Source organism: Tiliqua scincoides, chromosome 11 (assembly GCF_035046505.1).
Source record: "Tiliqua scincoides isolate rTilSci1 chromosome 11, rTilSci1.hap2, whole genome shotgun sequence".
Classification (NCBI taxonomy): domain Eukaryota; kingdom Metazoa; phylum Chordata; class Lepidosauria; order Squamata; family Scincidae; genus Tiliqua; species Tiliqua scincoides.
Window position 1 is genome coordinate 27,714,223 of NC_089831.1, and position 21,551 is coordinate 27,735,773.

At 55.1% G+C, this 21,551-nt stretch overlaps 2 protein-coding genes across 4 annotated transcripts; both read right to left on the bottom strand.

The window, feature by feature from the left end:
• Positions 1–14: 14 nt before the first annotated feature.
• On the bottom strand, positions 15–8,910 carry HMBS (hydroxymethylbilane synthase). 2 transcript variants are annotated; one of them, XM_066639235.1, is made up of 14 exons: positions 8,834–8,910; positions 6,673–6,726; positions 5,874–5,946; positions 5,533–5,582; positions 5,388–5,443; positions 4,790–4,867; positions 4,427–4,504; positions 3,458–3,533; positions 2,748–2,861; positions 2,468–2,506; positions 1,618–1,737; positions 1,465–1,518; positions 788–880; positions 15–483 (listed from the first exon to the last, which is right to left on the bottom strand). In XM_066639235.1, the coding sequence occupies exons 1-14, from the start codon at positions 8,858–8,860 to the stop codon at positions 313–315; spliced, it is 1,083 nt and encodes a 360-aa protein (XP_066495332.1). In that variant the 5' UTR covers positions 8,861–8,910; the 3' UTR covers positions 15–312. The 2 variants fall into 2 exon arrangements, with proteins under 2 accessions (XP_066495332.1, XP_066495331.1); XM_066639234.1 differs by lacking the exon at positions 8,834–8,910 and adding an exon at positions 7,608–8,532.
• A 467-nt stretch (positions 8,911–9,377) lies between these two features.
• Positions 9,378–21,516, bottom strand: VPS11 (VPS11 core subunit of CORVET and HOPS complexes). Of its 2 annotated transcripts, XM_066639327.1 has the most exons (16): positions 21,369–21,516; positions 19,305–19,453; positions 18,523–18,658; positions 18,119–18,282; positions 17,742–17,989; positions 16,345–16,546; positions 16,088–16,239; positions 15,235–15,427; positions 14,332–14,475; positions 13,650–13,838; positions 12,826–12,987; positions 12,436–12,575; positions 12,119–12,321; positions 10,997–11,168; positions 10,319–10,541; positions 9,378–10,209 (listed from the first exon to the last, which is right to left on the bottom strand). In XM_066639327.1, exons 1-16 carry the CDS (start codon positions 21,508–21,510, stop codon positions 10,045–10,047), a joined length of 2,784 nt encoding a protein of 927 aa, XP_066495424.1. In that variant the 5' UTR covers positions 21,511–21,516; the 3' UTR covers positions 9,378–10,044. The 2 variants fall into 2 exon arrangements, with proteins under 2 accessions (XP_066495424.1, XP_066495422.1); XM_066639325.1 differs by lacking the exon at positions 21,369–21,516 and having other exon boundaries at positions 19,305–19,470.
• Positions 21,517–21,551: the final 35 nt, after the last annotated feature.

Consider the following 21,551-nt stretch of genomic DNA (forward strand, 5'->3'; position numbering starts at 1 on the left):
TTCAACTCCAGGAGTTTCCATGTGCAACTCTTTATTCGACTCCAAGGCAGTAGAAAAAGCATTCTGGGTGCATCTGGCTGGGCTCAGGCCCTGCACAAGTCCTGGCAGCCCAGCCCCCTGCACCAGGGCTTCCTTGAAGGCCACAGGTCTGGGAGGTGGTGGTTCCGGAGCCTCACACAGGAAACCAGAGCAGGGGTCGGTCCTCTAGTCCTGGGGGCCAGCAGTAGCTGCCCACAATCCACTAGTGCAGGAGGCGAGCAGTGGTGCTGACGCACTGGGGCCCCTGCTACAGGAGAGGAAGAGGAGCAGGCTTCAGGCCTCATTCAGCTGCCTGGCCACAGTGAGTATGTGCTTGGCCCCTTTGCTCAGGAGCAGCTCAGCCAGCCTGATGCCCAGCTTCTCTGCTGCCTCCTGGGCCGAGCGAGGAATGCCCCTGGCTGTGATGCCCACATGCTGCACATCATCACTGGGCCCATCTTCACTCTGCAAAAAGAAAATGCTGCTGATGAAAAGGGTGGGGTGGGGGTGGGGGTGGCTTTTTGGTTGAAAGGGTGCTAGGTTAGGGGGGTGGAATGGGGAAGAGTCTCCCACTTTAATGTTTCTGCTCCCTGCACTGCAAGGAAGATGCAGCCCAACAAGGGCAAGCCTGTTTCCAAGGCATTCTTACAAGCAAACAGGCAATGGGTGGGAGTCACTATAACAGGAGAGTCCTGTCACCACCTCTTAATGCAAACAATCTAGCTCTAGCACTTCAGACCCCTTAACACCTGTGAGCAGAAGCAAGTACCTCCTCCTCCTCTGGGCAGCTCAGGCTTGTTTGCATGGTCTCCTGCAGGCACTCAGATCCATCCAGGCTGTAGACGGCTCCTGTCAAGTAAAGCTGGGAGAAAGGGAAGCAGGATTTTGACCTCCACCCAGCAAGCCAGGTGTAAGAAGGGGGTCCCTTCCCTAGGGGTGCCTCTGTCTTTAGGCTTGTGTGCATGCAGGCCAGCAACCAGAACAGGAAGCAACGGGTAGCTGCTGCATAAGAACCCCACTTCCATATTTGCAAAAAAAGGGGGTGGTTCAGAGGAGAGGTGAAAACTTAGGAAGTGGCCACCAGCTCTGTAATGACATCTGGATCCCCCAGGGCTGAAGTGCTGAGGCAGGCTCCTGGAAAAAGGAGCTGGCTCCCACAGACAGCAAAGAGTCACTCCAGCAACACCTGCAATGTGTTTAGGGAGGTATATGGCACCAGACAAAAAAGATGGGGCCTTGCCCTGAATGTCTGAAGCACTTCTTGCAGTGGTTGCTGGTAATTCTGGCAACACTCGCCAGGCCAGACTAGTTCAACCTTTCAGGCCACGCACACTCTCCAATCATGCCCCAAACAGGCTCTCCACTACGCACACACAACGCAGCTGGTGCCCCCCAAGAAAGAAGCCCCCTCTGGCAGCCTGTTGGAAAGCAGCAGAGCAAAATTACCTGAAAGTCCTTCAGCACAGTGTTCACGGCCACAGGGACGCTGCAGCCACCCTCCTGAATGGGAGTACCAGAAGGGTTATTGGTGAACAGCTGACTCCCCACCATGTACTGTCCCCTTCAGCAGCCTGGCATTTGCTGCATTCCCAAACCTACCAGGTGCTTCATAAAGGCCCTCTCAGCAATGCAGCGCAGGACTGTCTCCCTGTCGTGCAAGACAGAAACCATGTCCAAGATCTCCTGGTCTTTGGCTCTCACCTCCACTGCCAAGGCACCCTGGAGGACAGGAGGCAACACACACCTCAGCCTCTCCCACAGCAGAGTGGCTGTACACACACATTGGGCTGAAAGTCCTGCAATGACCAGAGCGGGGGCCGCTGCCACTGGTAAGGATCTGTGCAGCAGGAAGGGAGACAAGAGGGAACCCTGGAAAGCAGTCCCTGGAAGCAAGATGGTGAGTTTTATCCAAACTTTGACCACTCTGCAAGAAGCCTCAGCAATCTGGGAAGGAAGCAAAGAGTTCTCCCCTGGGGCTGATTAGCATGGGGTAGGTAGGTGGGTGGTTGGAGGATTGAAAGCACCCCTACATCTTGCCTGCTGCCTTGTGGCAGAAACAAGACTCACTGGGCAACGCTTGAGTTCGTCAGGCAGAACCCCGACTCTTCCTTGAACACCAGGCATGAGTGTGAAAGAGAACCGAACTTCCCAGCTGTGGGATCTCCATGTGGTGAAGGTTTGTTCAAGAGACAGCTGATCTTGCTGTGCTAATGGGGGTGGAGGTTGCTGAAAGTCCTGCCTGTCACCCCAGGGAAACTGCCATCACAGCATCGGAAGTTTTTTTGGGAAAGGCTCAGAGCTAGTGGGGGAGCCCCTGCTTTGCAGGTAGAAGGTCCCCACTATTTCCATCAAAGATATTTTTGATGGGGAGCCCTGCCAGCAAGCACAGGCAATACCTGACAGTGGGCACTCTGACCACACCCACACCCCACAGACAGACTCTACACACCTGCCCAACAGCATACAAGCAGTCCATGGGGCTCAGAATCTGGAGAGAAGCAAAGGAAGGGTTAGCCATAAGGTTCCCCCCCCCCATTGACAGGAGAGAACTCAGAAGAAACAAAGCCCACCCCAGTGAGGCAGACCCCAAAGTCTGGCCAGGTCTCTTCAAGGAGGGAAGGGGTACCTCCTAACTCAGGGGACTCGAAGCCCTCCTGGCACTCTGGCGGCAGGCCATTCTCAACCCTCAGGTCAAGCAAGGGCACCTTTTCAAGCCTCCCCCAATTCACCTGGCCAATGCGACTATCCCAGCCCATCCGCCTCAGGCCTGCAGTGGCCAGAACAATGGCACTGAAATCCTCCTTTTCATCCAGCTTCTTCAAGCGAGTGTTCAGATTTCCTCTCTGCAGCAAGACTTAAGTGAAAACAAGGGACTTTGGGCCAGCAGAAGGAAGTGGCTGCTGTCTGGCCTGCACTTCCAGTCCTAGCCACCGAGGGGTGCTGGTGTCACACTAAGCCACTTGCTTGCAGCCTCCCTGGAGCCAACTCTGGCCACACCAGCCCCTCTCTGCAGGGAAGGGAAAAGTCTGATGATCCACACCCTCTGCAGGGCAAGAAGCCCAAGGGCAGAAGCTCCACTGAGTGCTGGGCTCTGCCCCAAGGAGCCAAGAACAAAGATGAGACACAAATATACAGAGCAGCTATGGGGCAGCTATCGCTGGTCAGGCTCTGCTTGCCACCTGCCAATTGGGAGTGACCCACCCCACAGGGGTGTTGCAGGGGCTGCATGTGAAAAGCAGTGAAGAAATGGTGACTGCACCACCTGCTGGGAAAGACATCCATCCCCTTCCCTTCCTGCTGCCTGTAAGCACCAGGGTCCTTTCTACAGCAGAGCCTGAACACAGCACTGCAGCCACCTCTCACTGGGAGCCAGACATCCGGGAGGGGGGATAGAAACAGGGAGCACACAGGAATCAGTGACTGCTGCACAGAAGGATACGATGTCCTTAAATTCCAGCCGAGGGAACCCCCTCTTCAGTTGCGCTGCCCGGCGCAGGGAGCTGGTCCCGATCACACTGCAAGAGGCCAAAACAGAACATGCGTCGGGGGGGGGGGGGAGCCAGCAGGCCACTGAAGAGCACAATGCAGGTCAGGGGAGGAAAGAAGGAAGGTGCTCACCAGACTCCTCCTGGAGTCCCAGAACATGGTCAGTTGTCGGCAGTGAGCATTTCTGACTCTGCCAGCCAATTTACTTTCCATCTTGGGGGGGGGGAGAGTTTCCCCCTGTGACCACCAGCCCTCTGAACACACAGGTCACAGCCTGATCTGACGCATGCTTGCCAAAAAGCCAGCCTCACTTCCCTTAATGGGACTACCGTCCAAGCAAGTGTGCACCGGATTGCAGCCTGAACTTTCAAAGAAAGGGCCGCACATCACATCTGTGCAGGTGTGCAGACAACGCTGAACAGAAATGAAGCAGCTCGAATTCTGCAGCACATGCAGTTTGCATAACCACGACTGCAGGCTCCCTCCTGTATCAACGCTCCACTGAGTTGTAAATCCGCATGTTTTTAATTACTGTAGCCACCAGCAAGCGTACAAGCAGGGTGCTCAGATCCATTGGAGGATAGAATGTCTATACCTTTAACTATTGTATAGAAAGAGAATTTTGGCAGGTGCAGCTTTTTCAACCTTTTCATACTGAGCTGCACCAGCCAAAATTCCCTCTTCTATACCATGGTTAAAGAAATAGGCACTCTGTCCTCCACTGCTTCTGGGCACCCTGCGTACAAGTCAAAGTGATTTCAAAGCGAAAATTACTGTACTTTACTGTTCAAAATCAGTTACGGAAGCTGGTCTCACTTCCTGGCAGTTCAAATCATGACTCAAAATCACTCCCTTCCCATTTAAACCCATCTACAGCAGGCTGCATCCAGCCAATGGTTTTGAGAAGGAGCAAAGCACACACCTCTTCTCGGGGAGACTGCTGAGGGTCTTCCCAGCGTGCTTGGGGTGAAAGACGACAGCATCATGAGGATTCTCCCTCCTGCAAAGAATGGAAGGGTGGGGGAGGGGAGTAAGCACCTCAGAAAGCCTGTCTGCTGAGCTGCAGGAGCAGCTGCTGTTGGAGGACAACGGCTGGCAGGTTCCTGAACTGCTGGCCCGAGAGAGGGCTCAAGCCACATCTCAGCCCATCTGATACCGGAGGCACCCTGGACCAAGAATGCCCACCTTAGCACCCATAGAAAATGAAAGACAGGCTCCAGGCCAAACCACCCACACCAGGCTCAGAGCTGCAGTACCCAGGACTGGTAGAGGCACTTGGACTCACTTGCAGACAGCCCCAATGGTGAAGCCGGCTGGGAGGGAGGTAGGCAGGTCCTTCAAGGAATGAACCACCAAGTCAACCCTGCAAATGAGAGAAGCAACGGAACTGATGCCAAACCTGACCCTTGGCACAGCATCCGAGCAAAGCGAGGTTGTGGGGGGGAGCCTGTGGCTGCCCCCTTTCCCCAGCCCTAACCCTCACCCTGCAGCCAAAAACCTGCTGCCAACTAAGCTCGCTCAGGGCCCCCTCAGCTCTCTGGACACCACTGCACCCCTCTGCTCCCAGGGTTGCTTGACCACATCCAGCTGTGCTTTGGAGAAGCTAACCTCAACCCCACGCAAGCATCCTTGTGCCTATCTGAAGCAACCCAGGCCTGGCGAGGTCACTGCCCTGTCTGGTTGGGGTTTTTTGGACCACCTGGGTGTCTCTGGCAGTCCCCTGAGCTGGACAGATGGGCTCTGGTACCCATGGAATTGGCACAGGCCAGTCCCAGCAGTAGGCTGGCTGGCTGGCTGGCAGGCAGGCAGGCAGGCAGCTTTTGGACTTGCAGGACCAGACAAAGACCACGACGCACACAGTTCCTCAGTAAGACCACACTTACTCATTCCTCTCCAGGGCATTCTCCAGTTCCTTGGTGAAGAGGCTTTTCTCTCCAATCTGCATGAAGAAAGAGAGCCTTAAGCCTAGGCCGAACCTTCTGCCACATGGCACCAACCACCCCACCGCAGAACACAGCAGCTGCTTACCTTGGACAGAGCTGTGTCCAGAATCTTATCTCCGGTGGTTGACATGGCCACTGTTCACAGAGACACAGATGGTCAGGTGGAGTCCCACACATACCCGGCACCTACAGGTGATGCTGATGGAGGAGACCCCAGGACCTGCCCCCCCCAGCTCCAAGGGGGAGAGTGAAGGGGGACTGCACCTTCAAAAGAAGGCTGCCAGGCAGCCCTCTTGCCAGACAACAAGCAGGACACAAACAGGAAAGGAACATGCCAAAATACACAAGCCCTGAGGCAGTTCCTTCTCCCGCCATGCTGCCGAGACTCCCACGGGGGCCTGAAGCTGAAGCCCATCCTGGACTCACCAATTTCGAAGCAGAGGTGGGGGTGGTGCTCCTGCAGCCCCTGCACCACGCTGTCTGTCTGGATCCTGGCCAGCTACAGGGGCAAAGCAGGGAAGGCAAAGGGCATTGCAGAGTGCCAGGACCCCCACCCTCTCACCCAAGACCCCCACTGCCTCAGAGACACACACACAGCATCTGAAGATGCATGGAAATGCTCACACGCGAACAGCCAGTGTCAGGCAATCCACCCAGCTCAGGCCCAAGTCAGACAGGAAGCACTGCTTCAGACAGTGCTGTGTAGGAAGCTGGGAACAGTTGAGAAGGCAGCATTGCTAGCAGGGGCCAAATGCTGATCCTGGGCAAAGCTCTGCCAGGCAGGAGGGTGCCTCTCCCCCACCCCCTTCTTTCATGGACAGGCCCCATTGGGAAGGCTCATCAAGGGTGCCACCACTGTCAGCAGCAACCGCAGCAGGCGGCAAGTGGAGATTAGCTCAACCACAAGGGTGGAACATTATCTTCTTTGGTTGGTTGGCTGGCCGCCTGCCCCTCCCTCCCTCTGTTTTTTGCATGCCTTCCTTTGATCCTGCTAGGTCAGTACATGGGGAAATCTGGGAGCAGCTGAGCCTGGGCGTTTGCCTGTTATGACAGTGGCCCAAGGTGCCCATCTCCAGCACCTGCTGTCACAACTGCTAACAGAATTCAGAGCTCTGCTGGCCTTACAGTCTGGGCCACACTGCTTGCCTCTCCAACCTCCTTATAGCCAAAGGGAAGAGAAACAAAGGTCATGAGCCTGTCAGAACATATGTCGCCCTGGCCTCACCTGGCTCTTCCTGGTTCCCACGCGAATGGTCTGGTTTTTGAAGCCATTTTTCTCCTGCAAAAGAGTGGTCTCCAGTTACACATTGAAAAGTGAGGCCTCTGTTGAGAATTTCTTCCTCTTCCTGCAAATTACTCAATCAAGGAGGCCTGCTTGCACCCACCAATGGCTGAGGCAGTGACCAAGAGGGACTCCTATAGCATCCTGGGAAGGCTTTGGCACGACTCAAGAGGCACAAGCGACCACTTTTGCTACACTACGAGAGAACAACCTTTGCCTAAGTATGTGCCACTGAACAGAGCACCCCCTCATCTTTCTCCCTCGGGGTCGGGTTTGAGATTGGAGGTTCCATGGGGCAGGAGCCTGTCTTTTTGCCAGTTATTTGCAAGGCTCCATGCACAGAGAGGGCATTAATGCCACTTTTGCTGCCTGAGCACTTTCAGCTCTGGAAGCCTGGGGCAAAAGGTGACCTCCCCCTCATTGTAGGCATGTTCAGGTTTTTAACTTGACAGACTCTTTGGTCTCCCCTCCTGCCAAAGGCAGAGTCACCTCCCAATGAGTCGCTAGCAGATAGCAGGAGGGGCTCTTGCTCTAAGAGAGGCCTTGGGTAAAGGAGGAGGCCGAAAGACAGACAGACAGACAGACAGACAGACACACACACACACACACACACACAAAGCTAAGGGCAACAAAAAGTCCAGCCTGCAGGCAAACCTGTACAGGTCTGGACTAGGGGTGAGCATTCCTGGCCGCTGCAAAGTCTTGCCCTTAAAACGGGGCAGGAAAGAGGATCGAGGCCTGGCCACTGATTCAGAGCTAGGACACATCCAGGCACTGGGAATGTGGAGCTGGTTCCAAGTCACTGGTGCAGAGCCACTTGGGATTTGGAGACATGCTTCCTTCCATCTGGCCCTCCAAAGAAACCCCCCCCCACCTACCTGATGCTGCGGCAGCACCATCGCCTCTGCCATCTCGACAGCCTTCCCAGCTCAAGAGCTGGTGCTCCTTTACTGCCTGCCCTGTGTGATCAAGGGAGCCTGCCCTGCAAACCAGCCCTAGCATGGAATCTGAGATAAGAAGGGGAAGGGGCGGGAGAGGCACAGGCTGTGGGCGGGAGCAGTCAAGCCAGGGAAGCAAGTGCAGCCGCCGGGGCCACTTGCAGGAGCTGCCCAGTTTCTGCAGAAGGAAAACTGTTCTTGGGAGGAGGCCGGAGGAGGCAGTCCACACAGGGCCACAAGCGAACAAGAGACATCTGACCCACTTCTTTGCACGCCAGCCGGGTGGAAGCCTGGCCTGGCCTGGCCACACAGTCCAGCTGCACCTCTTGGAGCAGCATGCAGGAGCTGGGGACCCGCTTCGTCTCCGGACAGGACTGAATAGCCTGACCGTCCTCTTTCCCTCTCTCACACTGAGGAGGAGCTGAAAGGGTCAGGCACACCACCAGCTCTTTGAGCACTGACAGGGCACACCGTGCTGCTGGGGGGCTCACATCCCCCAAGGCCCCAGTCATCAGTGACCCTCCCCAAGTTCCTGGGCACCTGCAGACCATTTGTGGCACGCCAGGTGTGGGACCCGCTGTTGGATCGCTGCTCCAAGGGGCGGGTTCTGCTTTCTCCAGAAGCAAAGGGGGAGAGAAGAGACCAGGGGCCGCCGGGAGCTGCTTTCCAGTAGGCACCACCAGGCCGGAAGCGGGCCTGGCTGGCAGACTCCCCGAGCCCGACTGCGGGGCTGCGCTGCGCTGGGAACCGCGGGGGGAGGCCGAGAGCGCTCCACGCGCCCGCCGCCGCGACGGGGGCAAGACTGGCCCAGGCAGGCTCCCTCCCTCCGGCCCTTCAGGCCCCGAGGCCGCTCGGTCCGAGCAGCAGCGGCGCTGTCCAGCTTCCCCCGGCAGGCAGAGGCAGGGCGGCGCGGCGCTCGCCCGCGGCAGGCAGCGGTTGCCCAAGAGCCGCTTCCCGCACGCAGCCCGCGCTCCGGCTGCGCAAGGGGCGGGAGGCCCGTTGCGACAGCGGCGGCACCGAGCCCGAGCGGAGTCCGGCCGGCCCAGCTCAGGGCGCACGCGCGCGGCCGGGCGCCTTGCGGGGAGGCCGGGCTGCGGCTGGATTGCGACCCCGCACAGCCCCCGACAGCCTGCCGCTCAGCACCCGCCCGGGCGGAAGACACTCACCGCGGCCGGCTGCGGGGACGCGCTCATGGCAGGGGCGCCCGGACCGCTCGCTCGCTCGCGCGCGCGCGTCACTTCCGCCGGGCCGCGCCGCCCACCAGGCCCTCCCTCGGCCGCGCCCCTTAACCCCTTTGCCGCCGCCCGACCGGCGCGGGCCCCGTGCAGCGAGCAAGCGCAGCTCTCCTCTCCCCTCCTCAGCGCTGGGGCAGAGCTGCCGACGGGAGGCAGCCCTGAAGTCGCCCTCACCGTGCCAGGCTGCCGAGGCCAGCTGGGTGGGAGGGAGCCCGTCCCCTCGCTTGCAAGCAGCGTGCAGGAGGCGGAGCTGCTGGGACGCTGCCCCGCAGGCTGCAGCAGCAGCGCAGTGGAGGAGGGAAGAGCCTGCTGCAGGGTCTTTAGCCAGACGCCCTTCTCTTGGGCACCAGCTGCGAGCAAACGGGGCTGCCAACTCCCCAAATTCCGAGAAGAGACCCCACGGCCTGGGGGGGGGCTCCCTGCCCCAGCAGCAGAGTGCAGCCCTGGGCAGAATGAACCACAGCACGACTCCTGGCACATTCCATGCAGTTTATATATAGTACAAGGCAGAGAACCACCTTCCCCGCTGGAGGAATACAGGCAGGGATGCCAGTGTTTGAAGACCATTTCCACCAGGCAGCCACACATCCCCTCCCCACACAACCGTCTGCCATCAGCTCCAAGCCCCCCCCCCAGCTGAGGGAATAGCCTGGCTGTTGTTCACCCTCCTCAGGCCTCTGAACGCACACAAGAGCTGCTGCCGGAACCGAGTACCCAGCCCCATCAACTCTTAGCCGCCACTCACAGCTTGCATGGAGTCCAGCAGGGAGGCTGATATAGCACACCCCAGCTGCACATCCTTAGGCAAGAGGCCTTCAAAAAGAAGCAAAGCTGCAGTGTCAGAAACAGTTGGCTCCCTTGGGCTGTGCTGTTCTCAAAGGAGAGGCTGCCTACAAGCACCTTGTCTGGGTTGGGCTAGAACCTCCAGGGCAGTGGCTCTGCTGTAAAGCAAAGCTGGAGTAAAAGTGCTAGGGGGGTGGCCCACAGAGCCAGGCTGTAGCTCTCTCAAAGTGCAGAACATTTCAACAAGTGAATCTTTATGGCAGTCGTACAAGTGTTTTCCGGCTCAGCTGCACCTTCTGCTGATTTCAGGGCTTGTAACAAGAACTGTTCTCTTCACAGAGGAGGGGCTCCTGGGCAGCCTAAGTGCTCCGCTTTGTGTGTATCAGCAGCTCCCGCTGCAAGCCGGCATCCAGGGCAGTCACAGATTTGCCCGGAGGCAGGTCGGTGATGAGGGTGAGCTTGTTGAAGACGCCCCGACCAAAGTAATCCGCGACCACTGAGAAGCTGTCAGTGGAGCACTTGAGCTGCAGGAGGCAAGAAGGTGGGATGGTGAGGCAAAGAGACTTTTACATGGCAAAAGGTGAGGGCTGATGGAGTGGGGTCCTTGCAAGATGCAACTGAGCCAGGCCCTACCTGGTGCTGGAACTGGTCATGCAAGTCCTGCTTCTGCTCCTGGGCATGGATCATATCCATGACTTTGCGGTTCTCCGGCAGGCAGGTGGGACATTCTGAGCCGCTCTCCGAATAGCTCTCAAAGCAGTGCTGGTGGAAGGAGTGGCCACACAGGAAATGCACCGATGGCAGCTCCAGGGCGCTGGTGCAGATGCTGCACTTGGTCTTCTGGAAGATCTTTGGACTAAGGAGAGGAAGCACAGTGTGGAGGCCTGCCAGCAAGGCTGCATGAAAGAGGCGGGAGAAGGGGGGACAAAGGCCCGGGTCCCTGGGCAGCTTTTGAGGACTTTCAGCAAATTGCCGTCACCCCTCCTGCTCCAGGAATGCTTTGAGCACAGCCTGGACTGCTGAGACAGTGGTCCCTTGTTTAATCGTGGGACAAGCCATACAACATCAACAATGCACAGCCCCCTCTTGGCAAACAGGGTCCTGCTGCCAAATGCCAGGGTCACAATACCAGCTGGATGCAAAGAGCCTCTGCACGTGAGACGGCAGCTGACTGCATGAAACCTGCTGAGAACTCTTTTCTGCAGGGACGGCTGCCCAAGCAGGCACAGGAGAGGGACTTGGCCCTACTCAGATCGCTTAAACGCAGGGGGGGAGCCAAGCACCACAGCAGCACACGACGAGGGTAGGTACCTGGTCCTGAGCTCTTCTATCTCCTTGCGAATCCTCTTGGTCTCTTCCCGGTATTTCTGGATCCTCTGCTCATCCTGCTCGATTTGCCGGCTCTGTTTCTGCAACTTGCTGACCAGGTAGTCCTTGATGACCGAGAGGGTGGCTGTGGAGTTGTGGGCCAGGGTCTGCACAACTGCAAGAGGAAGCAACTTGTTGGCAGGGAGAGCAAGAGAGGTGAGTGGGAGAAGGCACCAGCTATTTCTGTCGGGGCCAGTTACTTTGCACAGGACACAGGTGTTGTCCCAACAGAGGAGGAAGAGCCCAGTGGAGGCGCAACTCAGCACACTCAAGCAGCTTCTCCCACACTCCAGTGCCGTCTCCCACCCACAAAATGTATGCCAAACGGTTTCTGCACAAGCAGCTGAACACCAGACCTTCCCCTGGACGTGCAGCTCAGAGACAGGCCTGAACTGAGCGGCCTGTCATGGCTCTCACATCCTGGCCTGTTACAGCACTGGACGGTTCACTTTTTAATGGGAATGTTAATTAGCTGATGTCACTGGACGCTTAAAAGTTTTGATATTCCATCCAAAGCTCATGGTACACCAGGGGTGCTCAATAGGTGGATCGCGATCTACCGGTAGATCGTGAGACAAAATGAGTAGATCGCGGAGCCCGGTCTCTCCAAACTGTTAATATGTCAGTTTCGTCTAGTGACTAGACGAAACTGACATATTTAGCTGACACTAAACTGACACTTTAGCTGCTCTTCAGGAATGCAGCAACAAAACTGACGAAACTGACTAGACTCCAGCAGGGGCTCCATACATTAAAGGGGGTGTCTGTCAGACGCTTCCTTCCCCCCTGGTAGATCTCCGGGCCTTGCTGGGTTTCAAAGTAGCTCTCGAGCCAAAAAAGTGTGAGCACCCCTGGTACAGGCAGATTAGAAATCAATACATGCACACAGACATCCCCACCCTCTTGTCTGGGTGTTTGACCACCTGTGGGCCTCTGGTTGGCTGGCTCCTCCCTGTAGGATCCGGCAGGCAGATCTTTCAAGAAAGGAGGAGCTGCCACTTTCCCCCGCCTGTTCTTTCCCATCCACCCCAGAAACACCTCCAAGCCAGCCCTCCTCCTGCTCACCCAGTAGAGGCGGCATGAGGTTCTTGGTCTCAATGTGCTTGAGCACTGCTGCAACGTACTCCTTGCAGTCCTCCTCCTTGTGGGCAAAGTAGCCCAGCGCCTGCTCCCAGAGGCAGGCCTCCTGGTCCCCATACAGCTCGCAGACCTCCACCACCTTCCTGTACTGCTCGTTCTGCATGTGGTAGTGCATGATCTGCTGGAAGCTGGGGCAGAGGAAGAGGAGGCGGCTCAGAGTACAAGCCTGGCTCTGCATCGCAGTTCACCCCCCTCCAGAAACACCAGAAGCCCTCATTCACCCCCAGCTCCTTGCCACTCACAGCTTGCCCTGTTCGTATAGGTACAGGATCCCATCCTTGAAGCTGTGCATCTGGCAGAGGACCAAGGCCTTATCGAAGACGCTCTTGAACCTACCGCTCTTTAGCAAGGAAATGGCCTCCTTGTGTAGCTTCTCTTTAACCTGCAGGGAGCACAAAGCCAGGCAAAGATGCTGCTCAGGACGAGCTCTTCCCAGCCCTGGGGCACGAGCCCCTCTACACCCTTGCTCAGCAATGAGTGAGTGAGGGCCCCACACACTAAGGGGGCTACCCTCTCTGGCAACCACTTAGAGGTAGAGATAAACTGCCAGGACCTCCCCCATCTGCAGGTGGTTTCCTGCAGGCAACCGAGCCCCCTGGGGCCCTCAGCACCATCAAAGAGGCCAGGCGTACCTGGGGATCCTGCTCATGGGCCCAGTTCTGTAGCCGGAGTTCCAGCAGTGTGTCATACACGCCCTGCGGAGAATCAGGCTGCACCTCGGACATGTGCTCCAGGAAGGCCTTCAGTTCCCGGGAGTTGTTGGCAAAAATTGGAATGAACTCTTCAGGGTTTGCCTGCATCACAAGGGGAGGGAAGGAAGGCCAGACAGCCTGCTCTCAGCATCTTCCACACCAGCCCACCCACAGCAGCTCCCTCTCTCTGAGATGCTCCAGGAGCCTAGCAAAGTTAAGCGCACACTCTCAGCACCCTCAGGAGCAGCAAGTGACACTGAAGAATAGGGCAACCCCACCAGATCACAGGTGGGTAAGGGGCTGGCCTTTCCCATTCCCTCCCACTGTGTCCCTGGATCCAGCATTCTAACTGCCCAACCTTTACCGACCCAGTCAGGTTCCCACCACTGACTCTCCAACTTTGAGTTCACTTTATAATGGAACAATTTGTTCCTGCAATGCCAATTATCCCTTCAGCTTTAGCCGCAACTGTCAGCTGTAGAATCCCATGGCAAGGATTAACCCCTCCTTACTGGGCAAGGATTACTCTATAAAGTGGGGCACCTCTTGTATGTGATTGGGGGAGGACACCTTTTCCCCATGGCTCTTAGATGCCATTCTGCATTCTTTCATCCTTTGGGGACAGGAGACCATTCTGCTCAGTAAATCACTTGGTAATCTTTGTTCCAGAAAAGCAGCACAAGTATTCCTATCAACTACAACCCTGACCTGGTCGTTCCCTTCTCACACACAGGAACCCCTCTACCACCATACCCAGCCGATACCTTCCTTGCCTCCAGGGCCCCAGGGCCCTCGCGATCCCCCACGGGCTTGTAATCCGTGCACAGGACCTTCAGCAGCTCCGTCGTCTCATTCGGGACGTGGTGCATGAGGATCTTGCCATAGCGCTTCATGTTACTCTCTGCCTGCTCAAAGGGTAGCTTGCCGATGTACCGCAAGGCCTCCTGGTAGTTCTGTAAGCAAAAACGGCAGCAATGAAGTGGGTCCCTTCATCTGGACAGATGGAATAAGTTCCCAGGCAGCTTCAGATGAACAGTCAACAACATCCAGTCAAGTTTCTTCACCTTTTCCAAGGCAACGATAGTTACACAGCTCCTCCCAGAACATCCAGCCCAGGAGATACAAGAGCTGTTTAGCTTTTAAGAAGGGGGTTCCTAAATGGTCTCAGGATCAAAGGAATAAGCCAAGCAGTGAGCAGCAGCTTAAGATCTGCAAGCTGTCCACGCCTGTGCGAGCCATAACACCTTTTTATCAGCCATGTGAAAACACAGGTTATATTCCTAATTTCCAAAACCAGAGGTGCTCAAAAACCACATTCCCCAGCATGAAAGGCAGCCACGCAGCTGAGAGCGGCAACCCCCTGCCTGCCAAAAGAGACTTCTCACACTCTTCCAGGAACCAGACGCAGTCCTAGCTGCTAAAGACAATGCCCCAGACCGCTCCTACCTTGATGTCCTCCAGCTGGATCTTAAGGTACCACTCATGGTGCATGTGCTTCTCAGCCAGGTACACAGCATGGGAGTAGCAACCTGCCTGGCGCAACACTCTGATGGCTGTTTCCACGTCAAAGTGCACCTTCCGCTCGCTCGTCTGCATGGGAGGGAGGTAGCAGGAGAGTTATTGGCAGAGGACCCAGACTGTAAACCCCCCCCCCCCCGCTCTTCAGAAACAGGCATGCCAGCTTCAACAGGCCAGGGCTCATCACAATAAAGACTTGCAAACCACTTCTCAACAAAAAAAGTTCAAAGCAGTTTATGAAACTAAGCAACTGAACAACAAGTTCTTTGTCCTGAAGGGACTCGCAGTCACAAGACCCTCTTGCACGGACCTGTGGGCCATCTCCTCTTCGGGCCAGGAGCTGCATGAGACCAGGACTCCCTCCGCCCCCTCCAGCAGCCCCAGAATGCTCCCACTTACTTTGGGAACTGGGAGCAGTGTCCCGTCCCCACCAAGAAAGGGGAAGTTCTGGTTTCTCTCATTCCACAGAGGGGCGGGAAGAAACATAAGAGCTGTGCTGGATCAGGCCAAAGGCCCATCTAGTCCAGCTTCCTGTATCTCACAGTGGCCCACCCGATGCCTCACACAAGACCACAAGAGATCTGTATCCTGGTGACATTCCCTTTCATCTGGCATTCTGAGGTAGCCTACTTCTAAACAATGTAAGCATTCCACACCTCCCAAAGGAAGGACAGATCTGCTGCGGCTTCCCAACTCCAAAACTGGAGAACAAGTGCCAGCCAAAGGATTTTCATGCAGAGTTGGGAAGCTCTCTATCCCCAGAACAAAGCACTGGGAGTCTGGGGATGGCTACGCAGGCAAATCAGGGTGCCCACCGCCCTCCCACCTCACCTGGACTTTGATGAACTCCTCCAGCTTGGAAATGTCCTTCAACTTGGTGTAGCAGTTCAGCAGCAAAGTTGTGTGGTCTGCATTGGCCAGAGACTGCACGTGGAGCATCTGCAAGTAGGCAGTCAGGTTGTGTATCCGCTGAGCGTCCAAGAACTTACGGATAACGTAGGAGGGCTCTAGTTTCCCAATTGTTCTGAGGAGAAAGAGGACTTGTGAGGGCCTTGGCTACCAGAGGCCCACAGAAGGCCAAGAGGCCACCTGGGATGCCTGAACACAGCTGTCAGCCACATGTCACAAACTCAGATATGAGTCCCTGAACTCCATGAAAAGCAGAATACACCTGCAGTGCAACAGCCTAACAGTCCAAGTGACAAATTCACAAGGGGGAAAAAAAAAAAAGGAAGGACAGATTGAATTTGCACATAGCAAGAATTTAGGGGTCAACTACCTTTACCTGCCCCACTCTTTAAAGCGTGCCAAGCAGGAGCACCACAGCCCTGAATGTGAGCTACACAGAAGTCATATCCATCCACTAGAGTCATGACAAAAAAAAAAAATTCTTGTCCCCGGACAGCAAACCTCCATTTTACTGCATCTGTGCACAGTGGGGTTCACACAGCTCAGCTGGGTTTGCAATCCTGGATGCATTACTCTACTGAATGATCCCAAGTGATGAATGCTTCCCTACTGCACCAACAAGGAAAAACATGCAAGAGGAAACCTAGAGTGGCACAAGGGTAACTGCGTGGAGCTCAGAGATGGCGCGGTCTGCAGGTTAGGCCACAGCCCTTTCTTCGAAGGGTCCCGTGGAGAGCCAATGCCTGTCCCCAACACACACTAGGGCTTCATCTACCGGATGTACTGCTGAATGGCGCCGTCGTGGTTGCCTTTGTTGTACAGATGGTCTCCATACTGTCGAAAGATCTCTGAAAGGCCATCACTATCCAGATGGTGGCTCCTTGCCAAGTTGATAGCCATCTCAAACAGGTTCTTCTTGAAAAGCATCTGTTGGGTGGGAAGGGAAGCATTGACTTATAAAACTGAAAACAATAAGTAGCCATGGCAGGGTAGGAACCTACAGAGTGGACCAATTGGCACGCCTGTCCTTGCCTCAAGCTTGGTCTGCGTGTCCTTCTCTTGCAGTGCATGGAGCTTTCCATCCCTGGTCAGCACATACAGGCACCCCCACTCAGCCAGGACATCCACCACATCCTCAAAAACAGAGCTGTATGCAATGAATTTGTTTCCCAGATCATAAATGTTCAGGATCTGCTTGTCAGAATTCTGTGGGTCACCCCCAGCAAATTCAGACCTGAAAAGCAGAAGGGTGACAGTGAAGAGTAGCGACTTGCCTGTTACCCCACTGCATATGTAGCTCATACTCACTCCCCCTACAAAAATGTGCTGAAGGGGGGAAGAGTGTGTGGAAGCCATACAAAGTCCCCTGAGAACATGTCCGAGAGACTTCCATAATTAAGTCCCCCCTCCTTCCAGTGATGGTTCCTCCTGTCCTTTGCCCAGTTCAGTGGCTCTCCCTGCAGCTACATGACAACATTCATAAGAACAGCCCCACTGGATCAGGCCATAGGCCCATCTAGTCCAGCTTCCTGTATCTTACAGCATCCCACCAAATGCCCCAGGAGCACACCAGGTAACAAGAGAGTCCCACAGACCAACCACACGCGGAGTAAAGAAATATTTTCTTTAGTCTGTCCTAACCCTCCCGACACTCAATTTTAGTGGATGTCCCCTGGTTCTGGTGTTATGTGAGAGTGTAAAGAGCATATCTCTATCCACTCTGTCCATCCCCTGCATAATTTTGTATGTCTCAATCATGTCCCCCCTCAGGCATCTCTTTTCTAGGCTGAAGAGGCCCCAACGCCATAGCCTTACATCATAAGGAAGCTGCCCCAGCCCAGTAACCATCTTAGTCACTCTCTTTTGCACCTTTTCCATTTCTACGATGTCCTTTTTAAGATTCAATTGCTCTGGCAGCCAAGGCAGCAGCCCTCACACTCCTCAACAATATCTTTGCTATAAATAGGCAATTGTTACTAGTGCTTTTCCAAACCACCCCAGAAGTATGCCATCAGAAACTAGTATGCACAGGGACCAAGAGAACAGCTCCCATTTTTAAGGAGCTCAACTCCCCTGACCAACAAAATCTAGAAAACGGTTGTATACAAGATTCCCTGATTGTACGTGCCTCTGGGAAACCAAGTTGCCCACTGCTGACTGGCAGGGCACCAAACTAGGCAGACCAAACTTGTCTGCCCACCAAGACAACACTTATATTCTTGAATCCCACCCAGCACACTCAGAAGATCTAGGACCTGGTGTCAATCTAACAAACAGAGCCACAATGACCATTCTTTGTGTGGACGGGGGATTTCAGGCCAGGAAAAATTCCAGGGAGACATGCATCCTTCTTACTGTCCTCAAATGCACTTCAGGCACTTTCCACACTTCAAAATGAAACTAAGGCCATCTGCCTCAAGGCAGCTTACTTTGGAGACATCTTCCGGTCCTTCGACACAATGACAAGGTAGCCCCGATACCAGCGGGCAATCAGCTTCTGCCCCTCAAAGGCAAAGCAGGGCCCCCGGCCATCTGGCTGGTACAGGTACACACACTCATCTCCTGCCACAACGAACTGGAGGTCCTGGGAGGGGTCACTGAGTGTGGAGCAGCGCAGACCACAGCCGCGGGTGTCCAGCTCCAGCTCTGGGCAGTCCTTCGCTGAAAGCGTGTAACACTGCAGAGTCAACAGCAGGAAGTCACAATGATGCATGCTGACCAGCCGCAGCCAGGGTCAGAAGCAGGGGCACAAAGTGGGTCAGCTATTCCGCCGCAGCACCCCCATCACGTGAACCCAGAAGCTTACCAGAATGTTCTCAGTAGTGGCAACAAACAGATGGGTAGTTTTGCCAGACTGGCGGAAGGCAAGACCTGTAACTGGGTAACTTCCTTCATGGAGGATCTGCGTCTTGCTATGCCGATCCCTTGTGATATCACCTTTTGTAAGCACAACACTGCCATCTGCAAAGCCTGTGAAAGAGAAAAAATATCACGCTACGTATCGTAATCCTGAATAGAGCTACTGTTCCCTATCCCCGAAAAATATTAAATGCTGCTCAAAAAGCCACTAAGACAAAAGTTCAAGAAGATTGACGTGAAAAGCTGAAGGACCATTCTAGAACAGAAGCCAGCCCTCTCTGCAGCCTCTCAAGTCACCTTGCTAGCACCCCGACATCTGTAACTCACAGTAGAAAGTTTGTTTCCATTTACCAATAGCCATAAAGTTGAGATTCTCATGAACTGTGAGGCAGGACACCACTGTGGGCTTGTTGCCCGGTATGGCAGGAAAAATCCTGGTGCAGAGCGGATTTCCACCATCACGCTTCTCAAGATTCCAGACTTTGACCTAGAAATTATGACAAGGTACTTGTTCAGGTGGCTGGCCATAATTACTCCCCTTCATCCAGAGATAACTGCTGTGGTGGGCCAGCCATGTTGGTTTACCCCTTTTGATACTGCTGAACATGCTATGGGTTCCACCCAGCAGATACAGCTACTGTGGAAGTCGGGGTCATGTATACACTTCTTGGGGGGGGGAGGTCACCCCTAAGCAGAAGACCACTGAAGGGCAAACTACCCAAATAAACACAGAAATTTTTTTCACTTCAACAAGGTTTTGGCCTTTAGTCTGCCTTGTTAAGGAATTTTTTCTTCCATCTGAACTATTTTAAAATGTTTGCACATAAACTGTATGTGTGATACTCCTAAACCATCAAGTGATCTTGCAGAAATGCAAGGCACAAGAAATATTACAGAAAATAAAACAGAATATGAGCAGGAAATCTTCATTAGGCTAAAGCTCAAAAATGGCATTCTGGGTGGCATAGGATACACTGTACTCTCTCAGGTGCTGGCACAACAGGTGTTGGACACCTGACAGCTTGAGCGTTTCCTAGGCCTTGCATCACAGGTAACACACTACAACAGATCTCACAAAAAGCATCTCATCAGACAAGAAATAGAGTGGCTTCTTCCTCCTTCTGTGGACTTACCAAGGGATTTATACCTTCTTCATCCTCACCAACAGAGACCAAGATGCTGTGCTGCTTCAGCTGGTAGAGGTGTGTCACTCTCAGCTTGTAAGCCTGGAAGTTGCTGAGTTGAAGGGAGCGTGGCAGAAACCACACCTGGCCTTCCATATGTATGACTTCATTAAGGGGCGTTCAATATAAAAGAGAACAGCAAATACTAAAAAAAACTCAGTACTTAGTTCGCAAAATATGAGTGTCTTATCTTTATGTCTCTTCTCTTACAGAACCCAGGACAGTGTGCACAAACTTCCCAGGCAGTCTAGCATTAAGGCACCGATCAGCTGCACTGTAACTCCAACTAGCTTCATGCACTAATCATTCACGCTTATCCTTTCTGCACAGATGCATACTCAAGACAGCATGGGCAGATCAGGGGGGGCGTGGTGTGTGCCCCCCAAACTGTTGTGCCAGTGGGGAGCAAAGTTGGGTGCCAGGGGAACACCCACTGGGTGAAGCTGAGTTGGAATGAGAGCCCAGATCTACTCAGCAGGTAGATGTGAGCTCCAAACCCGGGCAAGAGCCCAGGTGTATCCTCCTGGTTGACCTGAGCTCTGGAATTAAGGTAGTGCTCATGGCTACCCCCAACACAAACACTGGATCCACCCCTGAAAGGCAGAGAACGTCTAAACGTAGTGGCGAAACACAGATAGAGACTGACAGTGCATGCAGAACAGAACCAAACCCCCCTCTGAAGAGGCCACTTCAACAGGCACAGAAGGTTCGGGGGGGGGGAGAGGGAGGCTGCTGGGCACAGCTCTCTAGGGAGACTGTCCACAGTTTGGATGCCAGAGGCAAGGGGTCTAGTCTGCACCCCATGCTGGAGGAGGGGGGAAGAGGGAGAGACCCAAAGGACCTGGAGGGTTCTGGGGGGGTTCCAGGCAGCTGAGAGTAGCTGGAAAGCTGCCAGTCCACCCCAGCCACTCTAAGGGGGCTGCTCCAGGGACGTGCTGTGGGGGGGGGCACAGCCCCTACCTGAGTCCTTCGAGAAGCATCATAGAGCAGGCGGGTGCAGCGGGTTGTGGGTGACTCCTGGTGGCATAGCTGGAGGGAGCGGAGCAGGCAAGCGGCTTCTCCATAAGACAGCCCCACTGGATCAGGCCATAGGACCATCTAGTCCAGCTTCCTGTATCTCACAGCGGCCCACCAAATGCCCCAGGGAGCACACCAGATAACAAGAGACCTGCCAGGCTTCCTGGGAATTGTAGTTAAGAACAGAAGAACAGCCCCACTGGATCAGGCCATAGGCCCATCTAGTCCAGCTTCCTGTATCTCACAGCGGCCCACCAAATGCCCCAGGGAGCACACCAGATAACAAGAGACCTGCAAGGCCTCCTGGGAATTGTAGTTAAGAACATAAGAACAGCCCCACTGGATCAGGCCAGAGGCCCATCTAGTCCAGCTTCCTGTATCTCACAGCGGCCCACCAAATGCCCCAGGGAGCACACCAGATAACAAGAGACCTCATCCTGGTGCCCTCCCTTGCATCTGACATAGCCCATTTCTAAAATCAGGAGGTTGTACGTGCACATCATGGCTTGTAACCCGTAACGGATTTTTCCTCCAGAAACTTGTCCAATCCCCTTTTAAAGGCGTCCAGGCCAGTCGCCATCACCACATCCAGTGGCAAGGAGTTCCACAGACCGACCACACGCTGAGTAAAGAAATATTTTCTTTTGTCTGTCCTAACCCGCCCAACACTCAATTTTAGCGGGTGTCCCCTGGTTCTGGTATTATGTGAGCCCTTTGGAGCCATTCCCAGTGGGGGAGCAAAACGAAGCCGTACGGCGAATGGCTCCGAAAGGAGGGGCCGTTTGCCCGCCCCGCTGCCCCGCCCCCTCCAGCTACGCCACCGGTGCCTCCCACGACGCTTCCCGAAGGACTCCGGTGGGGGCTCCCCCCCACAGCGCGCCCTAGGGCTCCACCCCGCCGGGGAGGGCGCTCTGCACGCGCTCAGGGGCGCTCTCTGAGGCCGGGCGAGGCCCGCACCCGCAGCCCTTCCGCCCCAGCCGGCGCCCAGCAGGATATCCCCGAAGACGAGGCTGCCGCGGCCCGAGTCGCAGACGGCGATGCCCGGCGGCAAGAGGACGGGCGCGCCGCCGCCCTCGAGCCCCTTCACCACCTCCCGGTCGAAGAAGGCGAAGCGGCGCCACTGCAAGTAGGCGGCCATCTTGCTGGTCTGTGCGAGGTCATGTGACACGCCCGCACAGG